We start from the raw sequence: 12,144 nt of genomic DNA, 5'->3' as shown, positions 1-12,144 counted from the left end.
ATCATGGCACTGAATATCTCACTGATTTAAAACTGTTTCCTAAGTTTAAATTTAATTGTAAATTAGAAAATACATGAGAAAATACACTAATTACATGCAAAAATACATCATGTCTTCTCTGCCAGTGTTCGAGAATTTCACAGAATCAGTGCTGGTCCCCAGGGCAGTAAAAATGCAATGACTTCAGCTGTAACTACAGGAAAGTTATAATACAACAGTAGGGTATGCTGAATAGAGAAAATATTTGTCCCAGTGACAAAAGAGGTGAATCTATGATTGAAAACCATTGGTAATCAGTTAAAAAAATAATTCTGGACTATAATTTTACAGATGATTTTGGTCAACAGAATTAAAAAATTGTAGTTTAAGTTGAGGAATATTGAAATTATGACTGGAGAAAAACTGGTATGCTTTCAATACTAGAAAAAAAGAATCAAACTAGGCATTTGACCATTTGAGGAGTTTTTTTCCTTAATATAAAATAATTTTTGAATTTTTATATTGAAGTAATTCAGGCTTTTTGCAAAAAACATGTAAAATGAGAAAAGAAATCTAAGTTGGGATGATTAAATGCAGTTGTTTGGGAGGCATTAGAAAGATGTTTTTTATCTGGAATTATGTACTAATCATATTATTAGAAGCTTAGTTAATAGAATTTAATTAGTTTTATTTTAATTTTTTCTAATAACCTATAAAGTTATTTTAGTAAATGCCTTTTGTAATGAAAGTTAATCTGAAGTAATATTTTTTTAATTATTTTTTTTCTAAACTATGTTATGTTATATCCATGTGGTAATAATGCTAGAGCAGTTTGAATAGGGTTTTGTATACAGGATAGAAATAAGTACCCATCCTTTACATGGATGTATTTTTGTTGATACAGCAAAAAAATTGTCAGATGTACCCCATTGTAACTAAGGCCACAATCAGGTAATACAATTCACTTTATCCTGTATTCATATAATCTTCAAAAGAAGCATATGTATAGAAGTTGATACATGTAGAAATGAGGAAATAAAAGTTGACAGGCCTTGTAGTACAAGTCCATAGGAAGTCATATGTTAGGCCATTTTAAAGCTGCCAATTGAAGATGAGTGAAAGCTCTTTTAATGGCAGTGTTTGAAATAAGTGGTACTAAAGTACAAAAAAGAAAGGGCAGACTGTGGGATCCAAAACTATTATTTAAAGTAATAGTGATTTTAATATCCCTGTTGAGTAGTCCATAAAACAGAATGGTGTATGAAAGAGCAGTAAGATACAGAAAGGTGGGGTGAAAGGCAAAAATGAAATATGGGAAAGGTGAAACCTGACAAACAAGAAGACCAAATCAAAATCCGTATAGGAAAGGAAGAAAGAGACTGAAAGGACAAAGATGTGAAAAATGTAAAACCAATTCTGGTTTATTAATTCAGCAGTTTTATGAAGCAACACTGTCTCCACTTTTTCAATTTCCATGCTGAGCTTAATAGTCTGTGTAGAAGAGGGGAGAGAAGGGAAATATGGAACCAATGATAGACTAATTACGATTTTAGATATCAAATCCAATGAAACTGTGATTAAAAAAAAAACTAACTAAAAAAACCAAAAAAGTAGAAAAAACTGGTATTTGACTTATCTTTACAAAAGAAACAATTTAAGTGCCACGGTGAGAAAATTAGGCTTCCTGTATAACTAGGGGAGAACAGCAGTCTTTTCAGGAAAGTGTTCAAAACTGTCCTTTTGATGAACTATATAAAGTGTGTCTAAGATTCTGTTTTAGGTTTTGGCTTTGAAAATATACTGATCTCACTACCCATAGTCAGATACCTATTTGCAAGATAATCAGCATGGAAGGAGGCTGACAGGACGTGGTATTTACCTCTTAAAATCCTGCGCAGCTTAGAGTGGAGGCAAGTTACATATATTTTTAGTTTTTAGTTTTATAGGTCTAAGAATTTGTGTAGGATTCAGCAGTCTAAGTAGGTATATTGTACAATGGAGTAGAGCAACTGTGGTGGCATAATCTGATTTCCATGGGAATAAGAAATGTAGCATGTTTAGAATTAAATTATTTGTGGCTTGGTAACAGTTTCTGCTTCTCAAAGTACAACAAATACTATTGAGTAGACTGGAAACTGAGAATCTGGTAATGCAAAAATAACTTAGATTCCAGTTGCACTTGCACTTTTATAAAGAAAGCCAACGGTGTTTTATTGGGTATTTATGCCTGTATGTGTGTATGATTTGAGAGATGTCAAAAATATTGATTCTTGAGAAACTATTGAAGACAAAAAAACTAAACAAAAAAAAATACAGTAAATTTTTATGAACACTTCTATTTAAATAAAGCTAGGATAGTGATGAAGTACATAATGTCTTAAAGGGCAAGCAGTAACAATGTAGCATCAATGGAACAGTTTACCGGGTTAGTAACTTCTGGCGAAATTATTCCTTCATAAAGCAGTAAGTTGAAAAGAAAATAATCTGTATCACATTTCTCTATATAAATATTGACATAAAGCAGATATTTTTAATCCCGTTGTTCTCCCTTGGTTAAGTAAATAATTTCTGACAATAAATTTGTAAAATTTCAATAGTTTCTTAAAATAAGCCTGCAGTGCAATATCAGAAAAAGTATCAGATACTAGAAACCTTAATAGATCCATAATAGTAAAATGAGTATTGGATTGCACTGAAACAAGTGAAATAGAAACACATAGGTAACACATATTTGATACAAAAAAATTTTAATGATCAGGTCATTGCAATAAAATTATATATATTAAAGATGCATTTTATGAGACGAATATGGAAAGTAATCACCTCTAATTTATTTTATGCCAAATATTTTGTTAGGAAACAAAACCTTTGACGAATCAGTGCTACTAACAGATTTTTTAAAACAGTTCCACCAGGAAAACGTGGGCTGTAGGATTCATGAGCAGAGTAGATCAGATACACAGCAAAGTACCAAAATTATTAACTGTACAGGCTGAGTTTTACCTCTTTCATGAACCATAATATAAGATAGATTATTACTTACTCAACACTGAAAATTTAATGATGAATGAGACCTCTTTTTAGACCTAGTTTGAAAGATAATTTTGAAGTCAGTGAGAGCTGGACTTTCATCCACCATTTGAAAAACTTTTGCTATGGCAGTTAAGCAATGGTGTTATTTTAGAAAGTGCTAAGCCCCAATAAAAACATGTTTGTCTGTGGACTTACAGTCTGTCAGAAAGCATTCTCGAAGAGTAGATACCATTAAAATAGACTAGGAATATAAATAAAAGCCTTAACACACCCATTCATGGTAGCTGTAAAATAAACTATAAAAATGTTGAAGATAAAAGGGATCTTTGTTTTTCTTTCTCTGCTATCTTGCATGATAGCTTCTTCTTTTTATGTATCACCATTCCTGGGCTACTAAAGAGCCAAAAATGGCAAATTTACATCTTTTATTAACATACAACAAAAATAAGTAATTATTTTTTTGAGGTTTTGATTTTCTATATTTTTAATTTTACAACATTATGAATACATATTTTTTTTTATGTTTTCTGTATGTAAAAAACAAACACTCTGTGGGAGATTAAAACGTGCAGAGGTGCAGAGACAGATACATGAGAATCTGAGATTCCATTCTGGATGTCAGGGCATATGTGAACCTGGAGGCTGGAGATGAAAGGCAGGAAGAAAGAAATGTCAGTAAAATGAAGAGAATTGAATTAGCATTGAAACCAACAGATTAGGTCATACATTATTAATATGATAAAACTGTAATTACTTATGACTAATTGATTTCCCAGTATTGTGGAACAACTATTTATAAATAAAAGAATTATTGAATTATATAATCATATTTTTGCATAATGTTTGTTACAGTGCCAAACAGCTGGATAAAGGAAACTTTTCCAGATAGTAGTTTCTTAGAGTATGCAGACAACTGAAAATATTGCAGCATTTCCTGCTATCATATATATGATACTGACCAAATTCTACTGAGCTGGGCAGTGATAGTCCAGATTTCCAGAGCATGATGCCATCCAGTATAATTTTGATATCTTTTTGATGCCATATCGTATCATTTCAGCTGAGAAAGATTCATGTCCCATAAAAGTTCAACTTGAGATCCTATTGTAAATATCTTATTTTTCTGCAATGTTAAATCTTTCTGGGTACATCAGCACCTCATAAAAGCAATGCTACAGTTAAGATGTGTGTTCTCCATCTTTATGTGGTGATTTCTATGCACAGAAAACCCACAACCCAAAAAACACAACAAACAAAACCACCAAACGTATCTCTACCTAAGCATTGAGTGGAAGAGTTGCACAACAGACTGCCTTACCAGAGCACAGCAATCTTCTGATATAGATGTTTTCTTTACCCCAGAAGCAGCTGCTAAGAGATTAGTTTGAGAATCTTTCTTTTAGGCAACATTGACCAGTACTACATGCTTCCATGTAGTAAAATTATTATTATTTTTTCCATGTGAAATTTCAGGAAAAATGACTGCTTTCACAGTGAGTTGCAATAAGGGCTGAACATTTTAACGTATTTTCTCTGGAATACTGATTTGCATGTATATTAGATTTCTGCTTTGGATTTTTCTCCTAATCATGGGGAACATCAGATGGATTTTTTCCCTGAGTTATTAAGTACCTTTTGTTTGTACTTTGCACCTTTACTAAGTTGTAGATCATGACCCAATTCAATAAAAAGTTACATATCATAACAGTAACACTCATAATAATTTCTGAGTCATGTTCTCAGGATAATAGTGTAGCAGAATTGAGAACCTAGTGTCTTATCTACAAAACTGAAAGTAAACAGAGGGTCGACAGGCAGATCTTTGCTTCTATAAATTTGCATTATATTAGCAAGTTAATGTAATATCTTCTGGCCCAAGAGGGCAGTGATATTGCTATAATTCTTTAAACCATCCTTGATACTTGTGAATTTACATAGGAATAGGTACTTTCAACGTTGAGTCACTGAATATTCTCTAAGGAATGTAGGTCAGGTCCAATTCTCCAATTAATGACACACTAAATTCCCAGATTGGCCGATGGCAGTCCTATATGCAGCATCCAAAGAACAGTATTTGTATTTCCCCCTTAGTGAATATTATGGCTTTGAGAACTAAATACGAGAATTATTTCATCATTTAATTAATGATGTATAATTTAAATCAAATTGGACTTTACTTTCTTTGATATCACTACTATGGAAGAAGAGTGGTTTAAGACTTAAAGAGAGAAAAAACAGGGTAAGAAAAAGCAAAAATATTAATTACAATTAATACAAAATTGTATAAATATGCTTCTGTCGGTATGGGTGAGAAAGGAGTTTGTTAAAAAATGTGCTCCTACCTGGACATAAAATAAATGCAGAGCCTAAAAAGGGTAGAATAAAGTCTGGATGCTATTGGATCAAGTTTCATAATTGAATAGCAAACTACTGATTTGTCTTCTCACCTTCAATGTCATGATATACTGTATGTCTGTTATCTTCTTGAAAGGTAATGTCCTTATTTAAAGTTGTTGGATACAAGTATATCCTTGCCAGTTAAAATTTCACATCTCTGCAAATATCAAAATGCAGAAACTACAGTAAAGCTGGGACCACAGATAATTTTTCTTTGACATTTTGTATCCAAATGTCAGTATGAAACTATATTTATAATTATTTTATTTTAACAAATATAATTTTTAAAATTTTACTCTGTAAAATTAGGTCCATCAGGCAGATAAGGAACTGCAGAATTAAAATTATAGGCAGTGCTCCTTTATTTTGTAACATTACAGAAAGCCATTTAAAATCCCATTCCAGTCTTCAAGTATAAATAATTGGAATTGTACAGATTGAGCACCTAATTAGGCATAATAGGGGTTTTTGCTGCATAGCTTTGTGAAGGCAATCAAAAGAAAAATGCCTGCCATTGCAAACTAGACAATTAATTTTTTAGATCTCATTTAGTTTAGAAAGAATACTGTTTGCTTTTATAAATTCCTAGGTCAAAATGCTTAGAAGAATTATTTTCCAGGTACTTTTTTGTTCAGGAAAACATTAAGGTTTCTCTGCCCTGTACTTACAGCACTTAACTACTCAAGACATTGCTGAAAACATATCTCCTCTTAAGAAAATAAGTTGCTTCCTTTCTTAAAAGGGATGTTCATAGATGGTTCAGCTCTGCAACTGTATGAGAACTAGGAAAGCCAAACTATTCAGTGTTAGTTAAATGAAAGTAATCAATCAAAAGATGGGTAGAACAAATTACTCCCTCAGCACCAGAATTATTATTTTCTACAAATTAAAAAGGTAAGATCTGATTCCTCTAATTTTCAGTTTCTTTGTTCAGATAAATAATAACTTTTTTATTTAAGGTAATTCCCTTACAGTAAAATACTCCCTTTCTGAATGTTTTATTGCTTTTATCAGAAAACAACAAAGCACTAATATAATGTAAAAAATTAAATCCAAGAGGATTTTTTCTTTTCTTGTGGCTTAAACTGGTTTTGCCAAATTGTTGAAGATGACATACAGGAAGAAAATATATAAGGGCCTTCTGTCCTTTCTCTTCTCTTAGCAAAGTCTCCTGAAAGAGCCAACAGCATTATTCTTCTGTGCAATTTGCTTAATGACCAGTAAGAGTTCAAGTGTCAGCTGGAAATAGTTATTTTCTCATTTAGAAACAGGAAAACCCCATTCCTGTAGATATTTTTCAATATCTACATTCTGAGTGTTAATATAGGTGGATGTATATTATTTTGTGGACAGAGATGACAGAAAACCAAATTATGTACTCTGACATCACTATACTAGGATATACAATGAACATGAAAACCTGTCTCATGAAGTTGAAATGAACTTTGATCTTCTAACACACTGTTCAGTATCTTGACTACAAAAAGATGAAAAATCTCATCTCAAGAGACCAAGCAGAAATTGGCTGCACCATTTAAAAAAAATAAAAGGTATATAGAGTTCAGTACCTTTGCTCTTTAAGGAGGAGGAATTCTACAGTGTGGTAATAGTATTGGAACCCTGACATTTCAACACAGACTACTTACAATGAATTTAATTTTTTTCTTCTATTAAAACAAATGACCTGGAACATTCAGAATAGAGAATAGTCTTGCTTCATCAGTTTTACTGGAAAATATTTTGCTTTGTGATCTTGGGGAATGTGTCCCTTAAGATTTTGATTGTGGTGTTGCCATTAGCTGTTATCATGGAGTGTTCAGTAATTTCAGTCAGAGAAGAGGTGCACTGCAATCCATCCTGCATGATAAGGAGGCTACAAGCAATACCTTTGGGAATACCTTTTAGTCCATATGTGTGATATAAAAATCACATAGACATTCTGGCATCTAAGCTTAGAATGAATCCAAATGCTTGAATTCAAAGCTTGAATATTGAATTTTTCATATAAGACACAGTCCCTCTAATATAAAATGTGTATTTATATACTTACTTGGGCAAGATGATTACATTATCATTACTACTCATTAGAATATTTTGAAACATATGATTCAAGCACTGCCTAATGGGGAAAGAAAATACTTCTGTGTAGCTTAGAACACTGTCAACCTGGCTTCTTAGAAAACATAAGAATCAAATGTGGGGTTTCATAGATAGGTGGGTCTAAACACAGGTAATAGAGATGCAAGCCAGCAGATGCAACGGTTTGTGCAGCAGCTTCCACAAAAGGGCAGCAGAAACTACTGAGGGCAGTATATTGGTTTCCGCAATGGGTGAAAAATCAGTAGGAGCTGTGCATCTCACAGGGTTTTATCTGCATTGTATAAACTCAGAAAAGTTCTGATGAGAACAGAGAAGCCATTGAAGACTATTTTCTGTATAAAGTGCAGTTACTCAATGTTACTTTTCTCTCTTTGTAACAAGAAATGCAGAGAGAAAGTAACATTATATTAATGCAATGAGCTTATCTTTTTTTATTGTCATTAAAAAAAAAATTAAAGCTCCATGAAAATGCAGGAAGAATGGTATTTTGATTAAGAGGAAATCAAATTTCCTACAAAAAGTGAATTAAATAATTGTAATGGCTTAATTTCCAGCAGGAAATAGATGAGAATAAAGCTCAAATATGAAGGACTTGAAATAAAAAAAATCAAATACTGAAGGAGATAAAAAGAGTAATTGAGGAAAACATTTTCTATCCTAGTGAAAGTGCAAATAAGTTATCTCAGGAAATAAAAGCTGGAAATTTCAAAACTGAAGAGATGTAATTTTTATGTGCATCATAGATTCCTTGTGAAATTCACCGCATAATAATATAACAATGTTTATGTTTGAAGGTGAGACAGGGTTTGTGTTTTTGTCTAGACAACAAGTATGCATACATGTATGTGTACAAAAACGTTTATCCCTCTGAACTTCCTTTGAATATGATTCATTTTTTTGTCCCAAAAAGAACTTGATTTTCTATTTAACTTTACATTTAATGAAGAGTATATAGATGAAAAAGCTAAGGGGAACCATGTTTTTTATAGCAAGTCATAGTAAATACTTTTTTACAATATAAACCTCTTTGTTCAGGATTTAAGAATATTTAAAATATTAGATACTAGAGTAAACAAAAAACCACACTCAAACTACATATTTTAGCATATAATTCCATAATTTTTATGTGACCACTGACACATTTTCCCACATACTGGTCATGTTCTGAGATTAAATATTGAGCTATATGGATCATTACTTCAGATTAATACCCACTTTAATATTCTGGAGAAATTGTAACTGGAACATGTGATTGAAAAGAAAGAATTTCTAGGCAAGGCAATGAAAACAATTGGAGAATGAGTTCTATAGAAAAAGAAAAGGTTCAACCTTCATTTGGAGGAACATTTTTCTAAGGGTTAGTAGGCTTTTTAAAATTATTTTCTTTTTTAAGTTAAAAAATATTGACAAACAAAAATCAACATCCAAAGTACAGGAACATTTTCTGTGAACACTGACATAAAACATATTCAAACTCATTGATAAATATAGTTTTAAAGTAAAATAAGCTTTTAATGAATTAGTTTTCTGAAATAAGACAAAACATTCCCACACAGAAAGGGGAGATTTCACATGGTTGAAAATTAAAGATAGACTTTCCTGCAAGAAAAAAACAAAGCCATTCTCTGTTCTCTGTAACTTTAATGATCTATTGTTTTCTGACTTTTTGATGAGTTCAAATCGTGTGAAATGTAGTGAGGATAAAAAAAGACATTGGCTTAGAAACAGGACTGGATTTCACCTGAGATTTTTCAGAGTGATGTTTATTTGGGATCATGGATTCATAGAATGGAATTACTGAGTTCACTGTCTTGTAACAAACGGTGCTTAGCTATAGCTTATCTTCCAGAGCCTTCTAAGCTTAACTGAAGAGACTGTGAGATAGAGAATTCATCAATTCCTTTGACTGGGTGATTCAAACTGTTCACAGTTAAAAAATTGTTTCTTATTGAAATATGTTCAACTTCAGGTTTCACACATTACATTTTATTTTTTTTCAGTAGATAAAAGAATACTCATATATCCAACATTATTTTTCTGTGAAGGTGTGTGGCTATTTATTTTTCTTTTTTGATAGAATGAAACTGAGGAAGCAGCTTAAATTTCTCAGTCTAATTACTTGCTCAAGACTTCAAATGTCTTTTTTGATTCTGTATCAGTCCATCAATCTTCCTGCTATGGAAGAATTGTTCATTTTCTTCTATGTGATTGACAAAAATGGTGCAAAAACAGACTTTAACCCCTCTAGAAGCAATTCCATTCAGTGAAATCCCCCTTAGGTTGACAATAACCAGAGATCTACCAGGTATCCAGTCCCTACTTTATTGTGTGCTTTACTGCTATTCTAAAGAGCTAATTCATGATCAGAATGTTATGAGAAACCAAAGGGAATAGAGAAATCTAAGAGGATCACATCCTTGACAGGTTATTCTCTGAAGCAAACACTCTTGTCAAGAAATGAAATTAAGTTTGTTTGACAAGACCCGTTTTTCATAGAGCCATGTGGAGTGGCATTAATTTCATTCCTGTTTGCTGATTCTTAATCAAATCTCAAATTGGTATTTCCATTTTCATTTTGAACATAAAAGTTCATTTGTTGGTTGTGTTTTGGAAAACTTTTTTATTTTTTACTACTGATAGAGGAAACACACTTTTATCTTCTCTCACTTTCTCCTTCATTTTAGGAGTTACAGTGCTTGAAGGGCCTATTTATGCAGTGGGAGGACATGATGGCTGGAGTTATTTGAACACAGTTGAGAGGTGGGACCCTCAAAGTCAGCAGTGGACATTTGTGGCAAGTATGTCAATTGCCAGAAGCACTGTTGGAGTAGCAGCATTAAATGGCAAGTGAGTAGGGTGTGCTTACACAATTGAAACACTTCTTTTGAAAACCAATGAAGCTTAATGGTCATTGCTTTCGCTTATTAAGTTGCAGTGGCATTGAATTGTTCCAGAGAAGATTAAATGGTCAAAGCTGCTCTAATAGCCCTCTTACTCTGCAAGAAACTGGTTTCGGTGGTGCACAAGCCATGCAGCAGACTAGCAGAAGCAACATCTAGAGAAAAAAAACTGGAAAAATTGATCTAAAGTCATGAAGAACAGCATATGATTACACATATATATTCCAGCTTTGTTTCTCTTGCACAGCTGACCATATATTTAATGCTTCCCAGTTAACAGATACTCAATTGAATTTTTCATGACTTACATCAAACACCTTTAAGTTAAAAAAAGATGTTATCTGTGTCCAAGAAAGGTAGGATGGACACATTGAAAACTGAAAAAGCAGTGGTCTCACTGCAACAAGTAGAAATATGCCATTGATTTTTATTCCTTTTATCTGAGTAGCCATCTTTAAAAAATACCCAATATGCCAAGAACTGCAACTCGAAAACCTTTTTAAGAATCTTTCGAATTCCCAGCAATATTCTTGCTACATTGATGTTCCACACAACGGACATGTGCTGCATTCCTCAGGATATCGGAAATGGATATCTCATTGAGAAATACAATGTTGGGTTTAACATTCAGCAAAGGAAAAAAGTTTTTCCATTTTAGTATGGAAGTTCTGAGGAATTTTTTCTTGGTTATTCATTATGATTTCTTTCTTCAGCAGTGAATTAAATAGGAAATAAATGAAATGCATCAGATGCTTGTTGAAGTGAGAGTGCTACAAACTATTCTGCATGTGTATCTCTCACACTGCTTTGGGCACTTTACATAAAATGGATACTGGGTGCCAAATATTTCAAATGTGAGTTTCTTAAAAGACTTGAAAAAGTATAGCCACTTGTGTTCTCACAATAAAACACAAAAGATTGTGTTTTAATGTGAGAAACTATTCCATTTGTGATCTTCCATCGCCCTATAGTTGGCTGAAATTGTTTTCCATTTAAATTAATTTAAAGTGGAAACATGAAAATAGTATTTTTCTATTGGCTTATGATGGAAATAAATAAAAAACTTAAAGCTTTCATATTCTGATTTCATCAGGTTCTGAGTGAGGAGATTGATTTGTAAGTAACCTCTTATTAGTTGCTGATGTATTGAAGTGTTTCAGAAGCTCACTTTTGTAGATCATGCAAGTAAATTATCAATTATTTTGCTGCTCAAACAAATTGAAAGCAATACTATCTAAATTTGACAAAACAGGGTGCATAGAAATGAATGCTTTTTCACTGAAATACATTTTTAAATTTAAACTGAAATTATTATATCAACATCTTTCCTAAAATATGAAAAGGATTGTGTCAACATGTGCCTCATAAACTAATTTGAAAAATATTTAAATATTGAAGCAATAAAATCCTACTGAATTTCTCAGAAATTTAGAAAGATAACTATCTGAAGCTTGGGATTTTTTTTTTAAATTTTAAACTTAGTCCATTTGCCATGGTTCTTTTCTGTACTTATGTAACCTTATTACATTTAGAAGTTGCAGTACTATTTCACCCACGAAGGCTTAATGGAGTATCTTCCCCTCCCTACACAAAGGTCACCTGGTTGTTACCTCCAGATTTCCCAGAGTAATAGGATATAATAGTTACTATCCTTCAGTGAGGAGCACAGACAATATTAATTTTCTTAAATGTCTTAGTTGTAAGGAGAGATAGAACAACTAATAAAAGGTAAAGG

The 12,144-nt window shown here is 32.3% G+C and overlaps 1 protein-coding gene across 1 annotated transcript in view; it reads left to right on the top strand.

Annotated features, from left to right (window-relative positions):
- The window catches only part of KLHL1 (kelch like family member 1), a 182,629-nt gene that overhangs the window by 152,399 nt on the left and 18,086 nt on the right, over nucleotides 1-12,144 (top strand). The window contains exon 8 of the mRNA XM_066545060.1: nucleotides 10,194-10,356. Within this exon, the coding sequence (XP_066401157.1) occupies nucleotides 10,194-10,356 (163 nt within the window). The remainder of the gene's footprint in view (nucleotides 1-10,193; nucleotides 10,357-12,144) is intronic.

This window comes from Molothrus aeneus, chromosome 2, assembly GCF_037042795.1.
Source record: "Molothrus aeneus isolate 106 chromosome 2, BPBGC_Maene_1.0, whole genome shotgun sequence".
Classification (NCBI taxonomy): Eukaryota; Metazoa; Chordata; class Aves; order Passeriformes; family Icteridae; genus Molothrus; species Molothrus aeneus.
Note: the sequence above shows the minus strand (reverse complement) of the source record. Positions and strands in the feature narration are given on the sequence as shown.